Raw genomic sequence first — 21,753 nt, forward strand, 5'->3', positions numbered from 1 at the left:
ACTTCTCTTTGAAACCACACCTTAGTGCCAACCCCTCCCTGACCTACCTCAGCCATTCCTACCAAAGCCTCCCCTGACCTTGTCCCCTCCCTGAGGGAACTCAGCCGTTGCCCCTGAAGCCCGCTGAGCGCCAGCCCCTCGCCGAGGCACTTCGGCATTTCCCGGAAAAGTTCCTTCGGGCCGTACTCTCCCCCCCCGCGGTACCTCAGCGCTTCCACCTGGAGCCCCCCAGGATCATCCCCTGACCGCGGTACCTCGGCCTTCCCGCCGCAGCCCCCGGTGCTGTCCCCTCCCTCCCGGAGGCACCGCAGCCCCGCCCCTCGCGCCCTCTAGCGCGCGGCAGCGGCCCCGCCCTGCGCCGCTCCCGCGTTCCCCGTCCCGCCCCGGCGCTGTCCCCTCACAGCCGCTGCCCACTGCGGGCTTCACGCTCAGCCCCGCCGCCCGCACCTGAGTCCCGCGCAGCGCTCAGCCCGGGGCTCCCTTCCTTCACGGCTACTCGTGTGCTTCCCGCCCCAAACGCCGCTGGGACCTCTCCCCGGCCCGGGGCCGCGGCATCCGACACCTCCCGTGCCGCCCGCGGGCTGGCTGCCCCTCGCCTTCCCCCTTCCCAAACCACCTCGCCCCTCCCGCTCCAGCCGCGCCCTCAGCGGTGTGAGGGCAGCCCCACCAGCCCGCCTCAGCGTTCACCGCCCGCCCTACTGAATCCGTGCGCCGCGCACCTGTGGCGTTATGTACCCGCCCATCCCGCGTACGAGCCAATCCCGTCCGAGCGTGGCACCAGGCCCCGCCTCCCCCGTGTCCCGCGGCGGGCAGAGGCGGCGCGGCGACAGCCCGAGCGGGAAAGTGCCACCGTCTGCACCGCGGTGGGAGGGGAGCGGTCTCGGGACAGCAGATTCTGTGCCGTTGGCACCCCCCAGGTTACAGACTGCATCCTTCCTGCTGGTGCAGCTCAAGCATCCTTCTCACTGCTAATTGCACAGCAGTCAACACCTGCAAAAATTCACTTCGGGTTAGCTTTCCGCACCGATCCAATTGAACCACACAAAGTCAACTTTCAGCCCTATGTTGGACCTAAGAGGTACCTACGAACTGTCCAAAAACTACTTACAAGCTTGTAGCACTCTTCTTTGTGGGATTAATCTTTTTGAAAGCTGTCAGGCTTTTTAGTACTGTGAAAACTGGTGTATTTGAGCCATGTCATCTCCTTCCTTTTTCATCTTGGATTTAAGAGCAGCTTTCTCAACAGAGCAGACCAGTTCCTTTGCACTGGCAGTTTGCAAGGCAGCCTGCTGATGTAAGCAATCTCATATATTTTGAAGATTTAGCAAATCTCTACACAGCACTATTTTTTTGTTTGTTTATCAAATGAATAGAAGAACAGCTGATTATGGAGAATGCAGACAAGATCCCTCTTTTAAGCATATTTTGTTATAAACAGAGGATTTCAGGACATTAAACCTTAAATCTCAAATCAAGGGACCATGACATGGGCACTCTGCTCTCACTTCTCCTTTTCCCAGCTCTCATTTTCTCCATGTGCAACCACCAGAATGTCTCCCCTGTTCTCTACAGTTGCTTAATATCCAGTAGCAAAAAGCAATAGGTAATTGCACAAAAAAAATTACCCTTCAAGCCAGTTTGGGGATAGCTTTAAGCTGCCTTACATGCAATAATGGCTTTGGCCTTTTTGAGAGTTTAATCACATGTTTAGCTTCGCTCTGCATTTCAGTGCTAGCCTTCCATCTGTTCCATTGCTCTCAGTTGGAAAAGAGACAAGCCAGCACGACATAGACCAGCAGGACTCCCAGCGCCTGCTCCCAGAAAATACTTTTTTTTTTTTTTTAAAGTACAAAGTATTAGACTTGTAGAAGTCATCAGTATTTCTGTCCTACGTGACTTGTCCACCAAGCCATCCTTGCAAATTTGGATTTAAACTCTTTTCAAAAATACATTCATCTATGTACTAAACCCCTTTAGTTTACTTTTGCAAATGGTGCGATTCAAATAAATTATTTGGCCTTTAGACAACAAACAGAAACAAAAGTATTGGAGTCTATCCTAGACCTCAGCTGGTGCCCGGGGCTCAGTGGTGTAAACAAAGCCTGCTCATAGAGACAGCTCTATTTAATGAGAGTCAAGCATCTAAATAAAGTCTTGAATTTTGATGCCTCAATTCCCAGATGTAAAATAAGGAAATGGTATTAGTGAGAAGCTGGGGAAAGCACCAAGGAAAAGACTGTACAGGAGGAAAGCACTGCAACTTGGGAGCGTAACTTCAGACCCTGATGCACTTTGAAGAAACAGCTCCAAGAAAGGCTTTGTTTTCCCATATGACCTGGAATATTCTCAAATAATTTAGCCTATAGGCATCATAATGTAGTTGCCTGTTGGCCCAATGGCCTCTGGATTGATTCCAGCCCACTCAACACCCCTCATCCTGCCTCCCTTTCCCTGGACAATATGCCTGGGCACCATCATACCCATTCCCATTTCCACCCCACGCAGCTGGAGCCGTCCTGTACTGGTTCCCCTGACTTCTCTCAGGTGAGCCGAGTGGCTCGTCCCAGATGTGCTAGTGAGCGAGCGTGACGGGACACAGGACAGAGGCTTCAGGAAAGATGGAAGATTTGAAGAGGATTTGGATCTAGTCCCTGTGGCTGCCTGTATCAGGTCACTGTTGTAAGAGACATGACTCTTGGTTAAATGAAACAGAGACAAAACTATTATGCAGCCAGTGTACCAGGATGACATTCCAAATTAGACACATGCTGAGAGCAACAGCGCTGTGTATTAAATAAGGCTTGCACAAATAAGACCTATAAAGTAGTACATACAGATTTCCAAGCAGCCTCACAGCAAGAGAAGAATGCTGTTTAAGTGAGATGCATTGCAAAGCCCGGGCTAACTCTGCCTGCAATAGTCTGCAGGGCTGACTCTGTGACAGATTGAAATGCAGTAACACTGTTTATGCAACTAAGTCTTGTTCTAATCTCTTAGTTTATGTAACCTTTGCTTGTGGACATACTGACTCATCTGTCTCAGGAATCTAAAGAAAATCTTTTTTAACTCTCTCCCATTTTCCAACTCATGGTTGCCAAACAAACAAACAGATTCTCAGAGATTTTCCTCTTTGAGGGGGGTGAGAAAAAGGTATCAACTAAAGTCCTAAAAACCAGTGTATTTCTCCATACATACAAGCAAAGTTTTATGTGAGCTGGCTAATGGTAGGCAAGCGTCCTTCAGGTTAGCATTTCCAAGCACAGAATGTAGCATATAAGCCCCAGGCTGGGGAAGGGACAGAAATGGTTTACTTAGCTCCTAGCAAAAAACAAAAACAAACAAAAAAACAAACCACAAAAAAAACCAAAAACAAAAACAAACAAACAAACAAAAACCAAACAAAAACACAAACACAAAAAAATTAATTGCTTTCTAACATTGAGATGCTACCTTTCCGAGTAAAACAAGGCAAAAATATCTGTGGGAATGACTCTGACTCTTCTTAGCTTGACAGATTTACTTTCATCCTTCTTGTATTTCTTGCATTTCCTAGAACATTTTCACATGTATTTTAAGTGAGGAGCTAACAGCATGAACAGTGTGCAGCATTCTTGGTGCAGCACAGTTCTAGTGACTGCTACATGAAGCTGGCCCACATCAGCTTATTTTGGCCCTTTCTTGCCAGGCTCTAACCCAGATTTGTGAACCGATTTTACTTAGGATGAACCCTATTTGTTTTTGGGGGTTGTGGGTTTTGGTTTGGTCTTTGTTTGTTTGCTTTTGCTGTCAACTGAATAGTTCACAGAGCTGCTGTGATGTTGCCCATGTGAAACCTGTTATTTGTGCTATACCTGATTTAATTTCTAACCCTTTGTATTGAGGATTCATGCATAGGGCGAAATTGATCAATATCACTTGGAATTAAATGTATTTGGACCCAAATACTGTTGCATTAGGTGTATTTAGGAGAGGTCATTATGTATTTTTGATGTACACTAGACACTATCCGTACTAGACATATTATGTGAATGGATTGGGTATTCCTTATTATCTGTTGCACAAGCAGTCTTTGCTTTGCAAAGAGAAAGGGACCACTTATGTAGATGAAATAATTACTTAATTAGATGAAGGGTTTATTATTCGTTTTTCTCTACACTCAGGTTTGGGGATTTAAATTCTTTTTTTCTTACATACTTGACCCTCAAGATCTTACCACCATCCTAACCAGGGTTTTGGGCACTTTGCTGTGGGTTTTGTTGTTTGTTTGTTTGTTTAATAAAAACACTTGAGATGACATCTGTAAATCTGGTGTTGCTATACGTGGAGCAGTTTAGGCATAAGTGCCTGCAAAAACAACTGTAAGTTAAAGCAAATAAGTACCAGTATCTCATTCTAGATTTATAGTATCCCAAAAACAATCATCAAACATCAAATTTTGATCTCAGTTAAAAGTTTGCATCCCATAAGGCTGTACCAATTATGACTATATTACATATAGCGTCATTGCTATACCATATATATGATTTTGTGCTTCGCCCAAATCTTAAGATACATGTCTGTCTACAGATTCGTCTGCCTGCTCAGCAATCCCTCCCCATTTGTCTTAGAGTAATCACATCTTATTTACATTATCTCTGGCCTAAATCCATTAGCTGTTCCACAGGGAGCAAGAGTTAGGAAATATTGCCGAAAATAAACCTAGCCTTGCTTTAGAGCAATATTGGTTGTTCGTCACTACAGCTGTGTGAACAGTTCATTTTGCATGTGTACATAAGTAATCTTGCGAGGCCTTGCCAAAGTTACAAAGTTGAGATTACTATTCCCAAGGCCAGGTGGTGTACAAAACCAGAACAGAAAGTCAGATATTGCCCCCAAAAAACTTCAAAGCCAGGCAAGCCAAAGCTTTGCAAGTAATTTTCTCTGCAAAAATCTCTACAGGCCTTGTGCGCATCATCTGTGAACTTGGAGCTTAATAATAAAAGTAATTTTAAAGGAATATTTTGTAGTATTTTTTCTTAAAAGAGCAACAGCTGCTAACTTAATGCAATTTGCACTAGCAAAAGCAAACAAAACAAAACAAAACAAACAAACAACAACCATGAGAACATGTTCCAGTAAAAGCAGACTTGGTATTTCTGAAATTCTTATTGTTAAACGCAGGAAGAAAAAGTCAATTGAAGAGAATAAAAGTTCACATTTTCTGCATTCTGTTTCATAGAGTAAAAAAAAAAAAAAAAGTCACCTTTAAGAGAGCTTTTTGGTTAGCTCTGTTGATTCACGCCAATGCCCGATTTTGGGCAGGAGGTGGTGCTACAGCTTGCTTAAATGTCATTCTTAGGCAACACCAACAGTTGGCGCATACCAGAGAAAAGGTTAAAAAAAGACAAACATTCTGAGCCAGTAGAAGTGCTGCTACAAAGACTTCACCTATGTATACTTTAATATCAATAGGTATACTATAACACTGCCAAGATTTGTAAGAAGGCTCTAAGGAGAAAGCAAATGCATTGCGTGTTCATGTCTGTCAGGGACTTGAAATACCCAGCGAAAGATGGGTATCAAAGCATGGAAAAACTCTTGGCTTGTACAGCACGCTCTGTGCAAGCTGTAGCAGTTTTTCCTGTGCTCAAGGCTCCATTGAACAGGTCTGTGCCAGAAGGAAACTGATGGGACAGATACAGTCAGGCAGAAAGTCCAGCGAGCATTCTGCCTGCGTCTCCCCGAAGAACATCCAGGTTAGTGGCACTGCCAGGGCTTTTACTGGGCTAAGATGAAATATCAAGGTAGGAATCCAAACCCCTTAACTAGGTAAGTGTGAATCAATCCTGGTCAAGGCTGGAATGTGCAGAATACATGTTTATTAATGCAATACTATATGCTTGAAATTAACAGACTTGTTAAAATGCCCAAACTTAGGCAGGCCGTCTCTTCCAGAATTCTCTCTGATACAACACTGAAGTTACAGTATGTGAACGTGGGCAGATCAGCATTGTCTTATATTTGACCTTTGAGCTGGGCTTTCAAAACAATAAAGGAAATCATACCAGCTTCTGGCTGGAAGAAGTCAGGACTGCAATCAGACACAGTGGATGCAGAGAAACATCCTTCGTCTGTTGCTCCTGGGTCTTTTATACTACGTGCTGGAAGCAGACATGTGGCAAGTAGTATTTACATGTTTTGTTTATATTAATTAATTTTAGTTCCTTCAAGTGTGGTAACATACAGGATGAAACATGGAACTTGTAAAGCGTGAGGGCTAGGAAGGAGGTTAGTTACTAGAGGAAAAGGAGAGTATAATTGGTTCCTCACATGCTGTATTTATTTTGATTTCCAGCTGGAGCCAGAGCTCAGCACAGAAAGACTAGAGACCAGGAGGTTTGTGGTACAGCACAGAATCAAAATTAAACTCCCTGCTTAGCACCTTTGCCATTAATTCTGCTCCTCCAAGCTCACCTCATCCCATGCACCGACTCACTCAAGAGCAGAATCAGCAGATGGTTATTGCTTCCCCGACGTACACACTTCACACCCCTCTACACAAGCAGCACAGCTCATATGGAAGACAGCGCATCTGGCTGGGATCATTTTAACAGTTCAGTAGTGTTCTGTAAAGCACTCAGGTGTTCAAAGCAACTTTACCACTCCTCACACAGACATAAAAGCAAGCTCAAGGGAGAAGACTGTAACAGAAAGCAGACAGTTGTGGGACTTGCCACACATCTCCAATACTTCCAGTTGTCTCAAACTTGCTTATGGAAATTATCCTGACAAGTGCAAACTGCTGAGCAAAAAATCTATACTTCAATATTACTATTAATTCAGTCTAGAAGTAAGAATAGCAAAAGCATTGGCTATGCAATGTTTATTTAATAGTTAACTGTGTTAAAAGACTAAAACTGGAATATATGAAGTTTTTCCTCTTTAGAGTAAAAATGATCCAATACTTTCTTACTTGTAGAGGACTCAATAATTAATAGAAAAAGCTAACCACACTACATCTGCAGCAAGACATTTTAAATACAATTAAAAGAATTCAAGGATTCCACAGAAAGAGATGACATTTCATGAGGATCCTACCGGTTTAATTCCTATGCATTTCTTTGGCTTTTAGATTAAATGGCACTATACAAATGCATGCAATAGTTGTGAACAGAACAAGCATGTGTAATACAAAATTGTTACATTGAAGGTATAGATGCTTCTCATACTGTCTGAGAAAGAAGCAAGCATCAGCAGGCAAGAAGTAGTGAAGGTGAATAATTTTGCTTCTGAACTATGCATGAGTAATTTTGTTAGTTAAGATCTGCTTGGTTATATTTATTACACACACAAGAGATAAAATACCATTAAAGTTATAAATACAAATAGGAAAAACTGTAATTGCAATTGCCTAAGTAGAGTTTGCGTTCCTTTGTGCTTATGTATTTTGTCAGAGGTCTAAAACAAGCACATGCTGATTTCTTGCCTACCTGGATTTTCAGAATTAAGCTACTAATACCAAAGTTTTTTCTGAGCATAACTGTAGTTTTTGAAGTTTTCTCATATAGCCAATGTCGCACAGGTTTTTTTAGGGCTGACAGAAGATTTCTCTGGTACAACAGCTACTTCTCCGCCTGTTTCCACACCTGCCTCCCCGGCTGTGCCCCCCGCCCGGCCGCGCTGCTGGGGCCGGCAGTGCCCGGCACGGGGAGCCCGGGTAGGGCTGGAACTTCTTCCGAACACGTCCCGTTCCCTTCTTCTGATGGGAACCACAGATGTCTTCGTGTTAACTCGTGCTTCCCGTCTCCCCCGTGTGCGGTCCGTGAGCCGAGGGGCGGGCCGGGGAGGGGCTGCCCCCGGCCCCTGCACAGCGGGGCCACGGCGGACACACGGTGGACACACGGGCGGCCGCCGCCTGCGGCCGAGCCAGGGGGACCGGGAGGAGATGGGGCCGAGGCCGTGACCGCAGGACCCGAGCACCCATGCCCGGTAAGTGCTGGGGAGGAGGGACGGGAGGGCTCGGCTCCTCCGCCGCTACCCCCGGGCCGGGCACCTGCCGGACCCCCGGAACCTCCCGCCGCTGTGCGGGCACTTCGGGGAGTTCGGGCAAGAAATCATGTCCAGCCTGCCGATGAACTCAGGGTCTGTAAACTCACCCGACCCGCTTCTGGAGCCGGCTAAGGCAGCGGTGCTGTCAACAGGGGTCTGTTAGGCACCCCCATCTTCATTCCCCACCCAGGGCGCTTTGCTCTCCGAGGACAGCTTCACGTAGCAAGCAAGAATTTACTCCCCATCCTGAATAATACAGTTTATACTGTACATATGCTTATACTGCAAGTGTTAATAAATCTGAGTATTTATTAATATATAGGGACTAAAGCTTTTGATGGAGAACTGGTTGGTCAAAACTCCAAAAGGCTTACTGCAAAGTTTAAGAAAAGCTCATTAAAAGCATATCATCAGATACTAAGCAAAAAGGAATCAAATCCCAAAGGGACAGAAGATGATCACCACCATTTCTCTGTGCCAGGATAAACCCACTACCTATTAATGGTGGACAGTCCCCCAGAAAGGGCCACCTGGAGATGAAGTGGTCCAACAGGTCTCTTCCATCTCCATTTGCCATGATTCTGCACCACAGCAGAATACATCAGTTTCTTATGATGACAGGTAGTTATTTAAAAAGATACTTATTTTTTCCCTGCACACAATGGATTCAACTAATTTCAGTGGTGGATTTTGTGACTAGTGCTACATTGTGCCCTAAGCTTCTGGTTCTTTTGCTGATCTAACAGGTGAGATGGAATAAAAATAAGCCAAATTCTCCTTACCTTCATTAAAGCATCGGTAGCTTTACTGATATGGGTAAAACTTCACCTTGTATCTATCATTGCATAAAAATAAAAAAGCAGAATTTGAGCCAATGGGAGTGAATAGGTCATAAATACTTAACATCATTCTGCAATGAACAAATTCAGTACATAAACTCATTAACAAAGTGATTGGAAACTCATTCTCTTACTCTAAAATCAGTGCACAATTGCTGTACAATATATTGCATTGCAGTGCACTTCATTTTACTGTCCTTAACGGTAAAGGGTGACAACCTGGTTATGGGGGACACAGGAGTGCTGCTGAGAGCATTAAGGATTTGGGAATGGAGAGGACACATTAAACAGGCAGAATCCTGTTGAGCTTGCTCTAAATGTTAACCGTGGAGGTACCTATGTCAGACAGTAAAACCACCAGCCATATAAACATTTGTATTACTGTACACCTGGATGAAGTGAACCATTAATTTCTATTATGTTTGTGGACATTAAACTAAAGCATTTTTTTCAGCATCAGGCCTTTTAAGCGGTAATAAAATGGCAATGTGACCGGAGACACACTTGAGCATACCGTATAAAACAAAGAGGAACAGCATTTCCTCATACTGTGCATTCTTAGGGGAAAAAAAAAAAACCATAAAACAAAACTCCAAACATTACATTACCAGTGTAGCACAGCCAGACTTGTGTCTGTATTAATATTAACCCAAACAAAATAGGTACTTGTTCCCTGTTCCTCAGAATAAGTCCCGGACTAGTACTATGTATTGTACCACTAGTCTGTCTAAGTGCTAAAACGCATTCAGCCCACTGGCTGGTTGCAAGGACGGAAAAGTGCCTGTTGTTGTGGTACAGCCATGAGCAAGGTGGTTGCTCCGTGGTGCTGGGGGACATGAGTGATTATATGACTCATGGGGAAGTATCCAGCCAATTCCTACAGATAACTGAGGCAACATACTTGGAGGGGAGCTGCAAAAATAAGTTATCCCTTGTGACTGTACCAAAGGCAGGAAAATGAGATAGGATCAGATAAAGGCCTCTGAGGTACTATGGCCAGGTTAATTTTATAGCACACAGTATTACATAAGTGTTCTGTAGCTGAAGGACATTCATATCACTTACTGTAATGTGGCAACAGTGAAAACGATCAGTAACTCACTTCCTATACTCTTTATAGCTCTAATCAAACTATATTAAATTAGTTTTGAATTCTTATTTGAAACTGCTATTAGTGTTGACTGATTATTTTGTGCTTGTACTGTTGTTATTTATTTGTACCATCCTACAGAAGTAGCTAACTACAAGGTATCTACCAAGCACAGACAGACAAAAAGGAGAGAGGAATGAAGTATAATCACAGGTATCTCTACCCAAAAGCAGAGGAGAAGAAAAACTGCGTTGTGAGAAAGCATCAGATCGCTTTGTTGCTTTAGTTTCAGGGGAGACCCTGAGAACTGAGAGGACTCAGCTGGTCCTGCGCTGCCTCCCACTGCTGCAGAGTGGGAGATAATTCTGCAGCTTGGGCTCGTTTTCAGGCAGAGGATATTCTGGTAGGATCAATTCTCAGCTGAGACCTGGTCACGTCTTGATGCACCAGTACCAGTTCAGTGGTAAGGCCAAGACAGGCTGGGTGTGAGGCACAGTGCAGAAGTGGTCTTCCCAGCTTTTTACTCCAGCACACTCAGCAAACTTGAGAAAACAAATAACTGAGCCCATTATCAACTGCCTACCCTTGGTCTAGTGAGAAATTATCACAACAGAGTTCCTCATATTCATATTAAAGACATTTTCAATTTTATTAGTGTGGAAAAACCAAAACCCAAATTATACAAGATTCAGTTTTATCTGAAGTAATCGAGATTCAGGAAACAGTGTTTAATGCATGCTGAAGTTTGGCCTTAGAGATCAGGAAACACATGCATCCTCAGAAAGAAAACCACCCAGCTCTGCTTTGTTCCTTGTGCCAGGATCTGGTCTCAGTTCAACGTAGACAAATAGGTGGAAGAACAAACCAAACAAAAATAATGGGACCTTTTGTATTAGGTGATCCTGGTTTTTCTTTTCCTTCTGTTATGAAAGCTCTAGCACATCTGTCATACTAAGGTAAACGTTTATGCTAACGTAAAATTAAAGCCCAAAGAACTCCTTGAGTTTTGTTTTTTTCCTGTCTATAGTGTCTTACATTGCAGTCATTGCCAGCATGTCTGAATACTTTCTAATCTCTCACTGCTGATGCCATACATCTTCAGGTGCTGCATCATGCATCATGTGCACAAAGATGTGCACATGAGCCAAATGTTTCATTTTAAAATCATTTTGGTACACAAATCAAATACATTTGTCAGCTTTAATATTCCTATCTACCCCAAAACATACATAACTTTGATCTTCCTATGATGCTTTCTGTGCTTCTATGTTTGAACAGAACAAGCAGTTGCTGTTGCTGGAGGTGTAATAGGAGGGATCCTTCTATTTGTTCTCATGGGAATAACTGGATACCTTCTCTGGAGGAAGTTTTGCTACCTCCTTTCTTATGAAAAGCTCACCAGTCCTGTCCAAATGACAAACACAAATGGTATTTTTCAGGATCAGTCAGCTTCTGAAATTCAACTGAAAAGCACAAGGTACATATTTTTGTTTCGTTTTAAAAGCATATAATATTGGCAATTTATTTCAACTTGTCAAATCTCAAATGAAGGGGTGATCTAAATATATTAATGCTCAGAAATAAATTAGACCCCTAAATTATGTGAGAAGATCAGTCATGTTCTGTTTCGTTCTCTTAGGAAAATACTACTTTCTGTAACTATGAATGCAATGATTATTTCTGATTTATGTAAAAGAGATAACACATTCAAGAGTAATTAGTGCATGGACAGATTTATCTGTTAGCTAGACAAAGCTGGCCTGTGCTCCAGAGTAACTCCTGGTGTCTCATAATGAAGCATCTGAGAAAAAAGCAATAGGACTTCAGTTCAGAAAGGAGACCCTTAGAAAGTTAGCTACTGCAGGGCTTGGGGGCTCTAAAACAAGCAGGTGCCGTTAATTCTTCCTTTCCTTTGAAAGATCAATTCTAAAATAAAATAATGGGAAAAAGGGTTTGTCTGAAGATTTAGGATCTGATTTCCCTCACTGGACCTTTAGGCATTATATAAATAAATTGCAAAATGATTGGTATTTGCCTTTTCTACCTATGCATCTCTCTAGATTTTTTACAAAATGGTGAGAGCTTATTACTGTTAGCAAGTTTGGTTTCCATATTTAAACCAGAAGAGTCAGTAGCTGTTCTTATCTTCAGCAGATCCAGAAGCGTTCCATTTATCATTCCACCGACACTGCGTGGGCAAGACTGGATTAACCTGACAAATGAAGAGCAGGTTCAGGAAGACGCTGACCCCTCCATGATTGCTCAGTCTGGGCCACGGTCATCATTTCATTCTTTGGGTAATGGCATTGCAAAAACGGGACTTTGTAAAGGTACTCTTCTAAAGGGGAACTTTATTCTTATGAAGTATGTTTACTGCGGGCACACCAGACAGTGTTACACAATACAAGCCCTAAACACTTATGTATACGTATTTATATATATATAGGAATTGAACCAGAATGTAGCCATTCTGGTCCCACTGCTGTTGGACTTCACATATATGGTAGACAAGACAACCTCTCCTCCTGTGTTTTGTGAAGGAACAGCATGAGCAATATCTGTTGTCTCCAGAAACAGCAGAGACCAGTTGCAGACTGCAACAATGCATACCCAGAACTATCAAGGCACAGTCATAAGAATAAGAGAAAGAGAAGTGGTGCAGCCTACAGCTACTCCCCCAAATTTGAGGGAAAAGGAATTAAAATGCCAAGTTTATGCAAAAACTGTTAATGAATAAGAGATTAATGTGATTTCCCTAATACAGCAGTAGTTATAAGAATGCCTGCTATGGTCTTGAGACTAATCTGAGGGTGCTTGTTTTTTATTTCTTGAAGCTGGAGCTTATGTTGTAGGGACCATTAACCCAGAGCTGTACAAGTTTCCTGAAGACAAAAGTGAGATGGATTTTCCTGAAGGCAACATTGGCCGCCTCTGGTTCTCCATGGAATATGAGCAAGAGTCAGAAAGGCTCCTCATCTCCTTGATCAGAGTTAGAAATCTGCAGCCTCCTGCTGATTCCTGTAGCCCATTTGTGAAAGTCTACCTGCTGCCTGATGAAAGAAGCTACTTGCAGTCCAAAACAAAACATAAAACCCTTAACCCACAGTTTGATGAAAACTTTGTTTTTCAGGTACTTGTCCTTTTGATGAAGCAGATTTTTGTTTGTAAATATTGACTTGTCAAACTACAGTACATGTTTTCTGAAAAGTAATTTTCTACAAACTTCTACCAAGATATAAGTTGTTTCCACTGGAAATAAGATTTGTTACTGGGGCTTCTGGAGATCCTGGGCTACTGATCTTCCTTGTGGTCTGCACCAAAGTTGAGGATTCCAGAACTTGCCCTGGGAATGATGAAAATTCCAGTTTGAACTATGGCTGAGCAGTTCAGCCCAGCAGATCTAGGAGTCCAGAAGCGACCTGTATTGAACTAATGGTTTCATAACTTTTAGTTTCTGTGCTGTGAAGCAGGCTAGAAACTAGAACTTGTGAGATGCCTTGTGTGCTGTTTGTACGATGCTGTAAAGCTAGGAGCTTGGCTCCCTACGCCAAGAGGCTTCAAGCAGGTGTCACAAGATAAAAGCTTTAAAACCAAAAAAGTTTGTATTTCTAACATCTGAAAAATAAATGTTTACAGTTCTAAATGTGTGTTGAAGTGAATACATCACATGACGCTAGATCTGTAGGAGTTGAGAAACCACCAGCTAACTTCACATTTTTTAAATGAACTCCTTCTATTTTAGCTTGGATCTTTAGACTCCTGCATAGCTAAAACTTTAGGCAAATTAAGAAAGTGGACTTCAAATAATCAACAGAAGCCTCCACCTACCTTTAGCACACTTTGAAAAAGTCTTCCTTTGAAGTCAACACTAGAGTAGAAAAGTGTCAGATGTTTTATAATTATTAATATATTATTCCTTTTCCTGTACAGGTTTCCAGTAAAATGTTGCTTGAAAGGACTCTGAAGTTTTTGGTTTATCATGTTAATAAACAGAAGCAGCATCATCTGCTAGGCCAAGTTACCTTCCCACTGAAAAATGAAACATTAACTGATGACAACAAACTAGTCATATGGAGAGATCTGGAAAAACAAAACTTGGAGGTATGTGATACTAGACTGCTCGGCATTGTGGAACTTCCATCATCTTACAAATATGGGAAGTGTACAGCTGAAGTAGCTATCTGTTGTATCAAATACAAAAAATATTTGATAAACATTTGGAATCAGAATTCCAATCCTGCCAACCTGCAGCTCTAAAGCTGTTGCACAGGGAATATCCAGCTGCTCGGAAGCCATCACATGAGTTAGGAGAGAGTTACGTAAGAAAGTACCTTTTGTTATTTGCTTCTGTTTTGAATTAGAGCAGAAAAAAGCAGAAGAGGCAAAGAAACAGGCATCATCTGTAAGAGACAGGAATTCAAAGGTTCAGGAAGGCTGATTAATGGGTTCTATCAAATCTTACAACAGCATAAATAAAAATAAAGCCATTGCAAATTCACTCACATGCCTTAGTACGGCAGAAACTCTTAATGAGAACTTCTCCCTCACCCCCATTATTTGCCTGTGTGGAGAGACAGTTTTCCAGATATATTTGACAAGTGTTCTTCTGCTTCTAAAGCCACCTTCAGAGTATGGGGACATCCAGTTCTCCCTCAGCTACAATGACTACCTGGGCCGTCTCACTGTGGTGGTTCTGAGGGCAAGGGGACTGAAGCTCCGGGAGGAGAGCCATGCTGTCAGTAAGTGGGATTTCCTGTCTATCAGCTCCAAAATTCCCGTTTTAATTTGCTCCTTCCTTATCTGTCCACCCAGGCTTGCACTGAGTGACCCTGAAAAGAACAAGTAAACATCTGGGTGATTTAATCTGAGTGGAAACAAGGCATACTTTGTTACTATGGTAATTAGATTTTGATAGCTCAGTTCTGCTATGTTTTGGTTTTGTTTCCTGATAATGTCTCATCATCAGTAGCATTTTTTTTCTCCTGCTTTAGTACAGCGAGCAACGTCCCTTTGTGCTCCAGTCCACCTTCAATACAGGTCGCCTTCAGGAAGCAAATGATTTTTTTGTTGTTCTTGATGCCACATTCACACACAATTTTTCTAATATTTTCTAGAAGAGCGAGCAGAGATCATAGATCTTTTCCTCAAATTTTCTACAGAATCCCGTACCACAGGGCTAGAAGTCATTAGTAAAACCTTTTGTTTAAGGATTCTTCTTTGACTAGAAGAATTTGTTCCCTTGAAACGTACCCAAACCAAGCACAGGCTGCAGCCTTATGACACGGCTCCTCCCTCACAGCCTCCCGTGTTGGATCAAACAATAGTGTCGTCAAATATATTAAATTAATTACTGACCCAACAAACTAAGCCTTCAAAAAAGCCTCTTGTCAGATGAAGGGAAGGTACAGAGGAAGGAATACAAGACCAAGGATGGAGGGTAAGAATATGACTGCTACTTTTAACAGCTCTTAAATTGGAAGCGCACTGCAAAACTGCACCCTAAGGACTTGGTGTACTCCCTGCTTCATGTTACACATTACCATGCTGCCATGTGTGTTCCATGAATTGTTGATGATCCCATTTTATACTTAATATAGATTCCTGAAAGCAAGAAATTCCTTAAGCCTTCTCCCAACTGCCTCTGATGTATTTTCCTCTTGAATTTCTTTTTCTCTAAGGTGTGTACGTCAAAGTCTCACTAATGAACCACAATAAATTTATCAAAAGTAAAAAGACAGCAGCTGTTTTGGGATCTCCCAATCCAGTGTATAATGAAATGTTCAGTTTCAAGGCAGACCAGACAGAGCTGGACACAGCAAGCCTGAGTCTATCCATCCTGCAGAGTATCAAGGGAGAAAGTAAGCTATATAAGTTCTTACCGTTAAGATATCATAAATCTCTTACATATTGCAGACACATTTAAACCTGGGAGGAACCAATTTATTTTCAGCAATAATCATAAAACACATAAAAGGTTTGGGGCATTTTATAGGCTGTTTATTTAAAAAGTAGAACAACATTTGCAAGAAGTGTATGTCTCTTTCAGAAGCTAACAGTAAATTTCGCGAAAGAGGTTAATAAAATAACCATAGACTCATCAGTGCAAGTACAAAGTGCCTTAATTTTGTTTAACTCTGGCATCCTAAGAAGGCGAGCTTGTCCAATTAAGTTCTGTGAACACTCATGTATGTCATCCCCAGCCTCCAGAACTGTGAAGCCGTTCACTGTTCCTAACCAAATTCGAAAGAGGAACAGGAATTTTAATTATCACAGCAGTTCAAGCAATGAGAAAGAAGAAAGAGATTACAAACATCCCCATTCTCTGCCAGAAAACCTCATGCTTGAGGTCACCTCTACTATGAGAGAATCCATTAAGGAGTTCTGCTTAGAGAAGCAAATCAGAATTCAATGTTTCCACTGTTCGCAAGAAAAACATCTTCCTTACAGCACAAACACCACCTCAACCATGAAACATTAACACCCTCATTTGGATTCATGCACTACTGAAAAATTCCTTTAGGTGAGACTTTTGGGCAGGTGCTTTGGCTTTGAGGATTGACAAGAACTAGGATCAGTACTGGAGTCTTTCATCATTTTCACCTGCAGACAGCCAAGCGCTTTACAAACATTCTGAAGTTCACATAGGGCAAGTTTGAATTATTTTCCCCATCCACAGCTGAAAAGCTCAGGCACGAAGAAACTATCTGCTCAGTGGTAGAGGGTGGTCAGTGCCCACCCACACACTGCAACTCCTGTCTCTCTAACTAAACCCATTCATTCCCAAGCTAGAGGACCTTATAAACCCTACTGAGACTGCTGTTGCCAAAAACTAGGGCACACTTTCATCACAGCACACTTGGGGTAAAGGGGCTGGGCAGATACACATCTGTGTGCCTTAAACTTATTCTAGAGTGCAGACAATAGGGCAGGCCTGAATTGACTAAATACCCACATACTGCAGTACCTTTTAATGCTGAACCTTAGCATGTAGAAAGTGGAGAACCTGAGACCTAGAGTGAATTTATTGATGAAAAATTCGGTTTAAAAATAACTTTTGGAACATTAATTACTTACTTGCACGTTACTTACTTTAATTTATTTAATTTAATTTAATTTAAGTAATTACTTACATGCACATTAATACTCTAACTTAGGTAAGGATTTCAGAGAAGCACTCAGAGGTGTTAATCACTAACTCCCTTTTCTTTCCCCAGAAACACATCTGCTAGGACGTGTAGTAGTTGGACCTTTCATGTACAGCCGTGGCAAAGAACTGGAACACTGGAATGAAATGATCAGCAAACCCAAAGAGTCGGTCAAACGATGGCATGCTCTCTGTTACAGCACGTAAACAGCACAGATAAAACAAACAAAACCCCACAAATAAATGAGATAAAGGATACGAAATCTGACTATTTTATGCTCCTAATTGGACAAGAATAAAATAAGCAAATTCTTTCCTTGACCAAACAGAAAGACAAGATTTGGACCCTGGTAGGCTGGAACTCTAACTTTCCTCTCCTCTACATATATTTCCAATTTAATTGACATGGAGCAGAGTAAACAAAACAGGAAGACAAACATGATCTCCCAGTATTAGTTATTTGACTAGTAAATTCCCATTCTTGGTCCTGCGTTCCAGGCACAAATGATCATCCATCGTTTGGACGGAACCCAGAATGACTTAAGAATTATCAGTGATGATACCAGGCATTACCGTCCACTGCACTGCATCACCAGACAGAGTAGCTTCACCAACCGGAATGGAAGCCCAGTAAGCATGCCAAAACAGACAAGCCCAAAATATTCATATGTTGACTAAATTTACAATTAATTTTAAATAGCAGCATTGTATTTAAAAACCTCTTCTCAACACGCATGGTGAACAGTACTAAGTATTTATTGATCAGAAGCCTAGAAGCAGCTGTTCATGTCCCTCAACACAGCGTATGTCTTGCAGTAATTCAGTTAGACGTTTTCAGCTCATGCCAACGTACAACACTTGGTGTTGGCACTAAAGGAGAAGCATACAAGAAGTCCTGAAGTCACAAATGACCAGAAGCTTGCAGGAGTACTAGAGTACTAGTAATAAAACGGACCTGTTCCATCCTTGTATTTCTCACTACACATGTCTCTGCTGGAGACAGCATTGATTACAAGAACCTTGGGTTTGACCATTCTCACATTGCAAACCCAATTAGCTTAAAACAGACCTATGTCCTGGGCACTTCGTGGTAAGAGTTTTCTTTGTTAAGTAACCTGCTGTTCTGTAAAATCTTTCAAAGCAATTATTTTTAATCAAAATAAATAGGACATTCTTCTCTTCTTGATTGTTCACAACAGACCTGAACTCTGTACCTTTCACACTGTACAGTCATAAACCAGACACACAGACTATTGCAGCAAAACATTTTGTATAATTATGTTCCAAAAGGACCATAATCTCTACAGCTGCAATAAAGCCAGCTTCCTTTCAAACAGGATACGATATTAATTAATTCAATATATTTTAAAAAATGAGGCTTCTCTGGGGAAATGAGAACACTTTCCATTTCGATAATATTGTTATAATCTAAAGGAAACATGAGCGAGAATATATCTGAGAGGAATTGTAAAATAACAGATTCCACTTCACCTGATCCCCCATTTGAAATGTTCCCTGGTACCCTCAGTCCATCTTGCTAACGGCACCACTGGATATAAGGTGTGCCTAGACTCATTACATTTAATTGAATTTCACAAAGTGTTCAGCCCTCATTCTCTCTCTGTTAAGTGAACAATGCCAGCACCCCCAACACCAAAGAGATGTTTTCAAATTTTACTCCTACAAAATCACTGAGGGGGGAAATCCATCTAATAGGCAACATGCTCAAACTGGGAACGAAAACAATAATATATATAAACTCTATATTACTACAAGATAAAGCAATTTACCAGATACATTATGTCCCTCTTTATTATTTAAATCATACCAATAAACATTAAAGATGTTAAAAGTAAACTGTTAAGAATGTTTCAGACAGGTTTACTAGCTTGTGCAGAAGATGCATGTAACGTACAGTGTCTATTAACATAAATACCTCTAAAGGGGGAAGTGATCTGACTTGATGTACAGTATAGTCCAAGTGATAAAATAATGCATTGTACTAACGTAGTCTTTTTTCTTTGTGCTTCTTATAAAGTACCAATACTTCCAGTTTGTGTGTGTGATAATTCCAGCTAAAATGATGAAGAAACATATTTAAATGCACTTATCAACGTACTTGACTTTGCTCAAGGTCATCCAAGTGAAGTAAATGAGAAAGGTCCTTCTTCAGATGAAGGAGGACTGATTGTAAGATCTCTCACTGCCTAACAGTGCCTCTTTTCCCCTAAAAAACTTTAGAGTTTTACCAAAGCACATGGCACAGAAAACACAAAATAGATACAAGATCATACAAAATGTGACACCTTTGTCAGTACTTTCCATTACTATTTACAAATACAGGAACTTCTAAAGCTCTGCAAGAAATCTGTCATGTAATTTAGAGATAGCACAACTCCCTCAAATGACAGTGAGCAGCAAGTTACTACCATTTTAGAACAGACATCAATAATGGTTACATTCTTGTTCTAAAGAACAGGATCTTGGAGAAGCCCTACCACTACTCAAGCAGAGTATTTATATTCCCTTGTGGTTCACTCTCTACCTTCCCTTTCCTCTCCAGAGGATTTGCAGCATATCTGTTCTGCAAGCAGCTACCTAATTTCTCCTGGACTTTTTGTCCCACCATCTGCACTTGATTTGCACATCAGTGGTGCCAGTGTTGAGCATAGTTTTTGGTGTCACTGTGCTTTCTTGTACTAGTCTCAGGCATCGTGGCACAGCAGTAAATTGATTTTGCTGCCATAAGATCAGTATTTCCATGCTTGTTGACAAAACTGCCAGAAACTGTTTCAGGGATAGACAAAAATACTGGGGATTTATTTTATCATAGGACAGCTAAGGCTTAAAGTGGGAGACTAAGTTTGCTTTGAGTAGCAGAGCTGCACAAACTTGTTTATCTATAGAATCTGACCATATTGATCAGTACACAAGTAGTTAAATAAGTGACCTTGTGACACTTCAGCTGAGAATTCATTTCTTCAAAGTCATCCAATAATCCTTAGGATTCTCTCGCTGCCAGACTGATCATGAATGTTACTACTTTCCCCTTTATTGGTACACAAGAAAACACATGGTTTACACATAGGTTTCTAATGGTGTTGAGTAAAGCTAACAGTCCCAAACTGTTTTCACATAAGATACAAAAACAGAATCCAAACCAGCACCAAGAAGCACTGCTTTTCAATTTTAAGTAGCCACTTCCAAGAAACAGCACATGAAAGCTGTTCAACAGTCGTGTTACTTGTATTATGATACATTTGACAACCTGATTTATCAAATTCATTTTTGAGAACAGTTCTGTGTTTGAAGCCTGAGGACAGCTGAAAGGTCTATGTGGAAACTGATTTCCTAAATGAGAACAGTGCAGGTAAAGATCTGCAAGGACCTAGCCAGACAGCAAACGTGATTCATACTGAGCCTGGTGTAAGCTGCAGGGTAAGAGGCACAATTTATATCAGAGAGAGATATTTATATCAGGGGAAAATACTGATCTATAGATTTAACCACATTCAAAAGTAACAGTTATGAGATTGTTACTTATGAAGCCAGTTGAAGTCATCATTTACTCAGTCTTCTACCAATAAAAATCCCTATCAGAATACACTAAAGACTTCAAAAAGAATTAAGTTCATTTCTAAATCTGACCAAGTCAGGAGAAAATTTTGCAGACCAGCGTTAAACTGATTAAATTGGCTTAAGGTGATGAAGTTTATTTGCCAGCTTATGCTGGATAAATACCACAACAACTAAATCATTTAAAGTGTCCATGAAAGAATGCATTATTTTAAGCTGTTTAAAACCTCTTAAATAAATCAGTGCAACAACTTCTAGATGCACAACATTAAATTCAGTGAGACGGTTCTGTTTTACAACAGAAAACAATGGCAGCAAAATTGCTGAGGGTAAGTGGCAGAAATTCTGCTGTTAAAAAGAAGGAAACGAAACACAACAGCAAAACAAGCAAAGACATAACCAGCTTACAGATAAGGTATAGGATAAGACAAACAAATCTTATAACTATAATAATACTACCGAGTTGTGGCTGTCTTCATCTAATCTACCATATATGAGAAAATCTCAGTCTCTCAATGCTAGTGAATTTTTCTGGAGAGAAAAGGGAAACAGATACCCCATAAAAGTTTATTAAGAAAACTACATGTATAAAAAAATACTTTATAACAATTTATCAGTATTACAGCAGCAGTACAGACTATTAGCAGATATTCCATACCAGTCCTTTGTGTGTGCGTGTAAGTTAAAACCAAAATCCTTTCTTGTATTTTTAAAAAGATTTCCTTCCTTGAGCTAATTCATTTTTCTTCTGTTTGCCATCTGTGTATTCCTATGGTCTCTGTTACTCAGTTACAGCAGAGGTCAATGCTTCAAAGATCAGGATGAAAATTTAGCAGATGGAAATCCTTTTGCAGAGGACAGCTGTTTTCATCTAGCACAAAATGGCTCCTAATTTCCAACAAATAGGATGCTTCCGTATCTGCCAGCAGCAAATGACACAGATCTGCTACTATTGTGCTGTAGGTTATATCTGAGGAGGGCACTGCAAAAGACAGAACAATCTAATGTACTCTTTATTTTCATAATAGCACTTAACATTCAAGTTCTACTTCCATGAAAGCTACACAGACTTACTG

At 41.2% G+C, this 21,753-nt stretch overlaps 2 protein-coding genes and 1 long non-coding RNA gene across 18 annotated transcripts in view; 1 reads left to right on the forward strand and 2 right to left on the reverse strand.

Moving 5' to 3' along the window:
* The first annotated feature begins 7,851 nt into the window (after window positions 1–7,851).
* On the forward strand, window positions 7,852–19,153 carry LOC309439814 (synaptotagmin-15-like). Of its 4 annotated transcripts, none has more exons than XM_082052884.1 (8): window positions 7,852–7,968; window positions 11,236–11,434; window positions 12,109–12,287; window positions 12,792–13,087; window positions 13,888–14,058; window positions 14,576–14,696; window positions 15,636–15,815; window positions 17,172–19,153. In XM_082052884.1, exons 1-8 carry the CDS (start codon window positions 7,962–7,964, stop codon window positions 17,306–17,308), a joined length of 1,290 nt encoding a protein of 429 aa, XP_081909010.1. In that variant the 5' UTR covers window positions 7,852–7,961; the 3' UTR covers window positions 17,309–19,153. The 4 variants fall into 4 exon arrangements, with proteins under 4 accessions (XP_081909010.1, XP_081909012.1, XP_081909011.1 ...); XM_082052886.1 differs by having other exon boundaries at window positions 12,109–12,254; XM_082052885.1 differs by having other exon boundaries at window positions 12,112–12,287.
* Window positions 15,882–17,309, reverse strand: LOC309439815. The gene is made up of 2 exons (XR_014184074.1): window positions 17,094–17,309; window positions 15,882–17,041 (listed from the first exon to the last, which is right to left on the reverse strand). It is a non-coding gene; the product is annotated as an uncharacterized lncRNA (long non-coding RNA).
* The window catches only part of SHLD2 (shieldin complex subunit 2), a 37,684-nt gene continuing 34,826 nt past the window's right edge, over window positions 18,896–21,753 (reverse strand). For 12 of the 13 annotated variants that reach the window (XM_082052874.1, XM_082052870.1, XM_082052877.1 and 9 more), the window contains one exon: window positions 18,896–21,659. In XM_082052874.1, coding sequence (XP_081909000.1) covers window positions 21,566–21,659 — 94 coding nt within the window. In that variant the 3' untranslated portion in view covers window positions 18,896–21,565. The remainder of the gene's footprint in view (window positions 21,660–21,753) is intronic. The other variant, XM_082052873.1, reaches the window with a different exon arrangement.

The sequence above is a fragment of the Streptopelia decaocto genome (assembly GCF_964273445.1).
Source record: "Streptopelia decaocto genome assembly, chromosome: 5".
Lineage (NCBI taxonomy): Eukaryota > Metazoa > Chordata > Aves > Columbiformes > Columbidae > Streptopelia > Streptopelia decaocto.

Bases quoted from the DNA above. Each gene is read 5' to 3' on its own strand.
- LOC309439814 (XM_082052884.1), top strand. The intron at 12,288-12,791 runs GTACTCTTCTAA...TATTTCTTGAAG, and splicing joins AAAAACGGGACTTTGTAAAG to CTGGAGCTTATGTTGTAGGG. The intron at 13,088-13,887 runs GTACTTGTCCTT...TTTCCTGTACAG, and splicing joins ATGAAAACTTTGTTTTTCAG to GTTTCCAGTAAAATGTTGCT.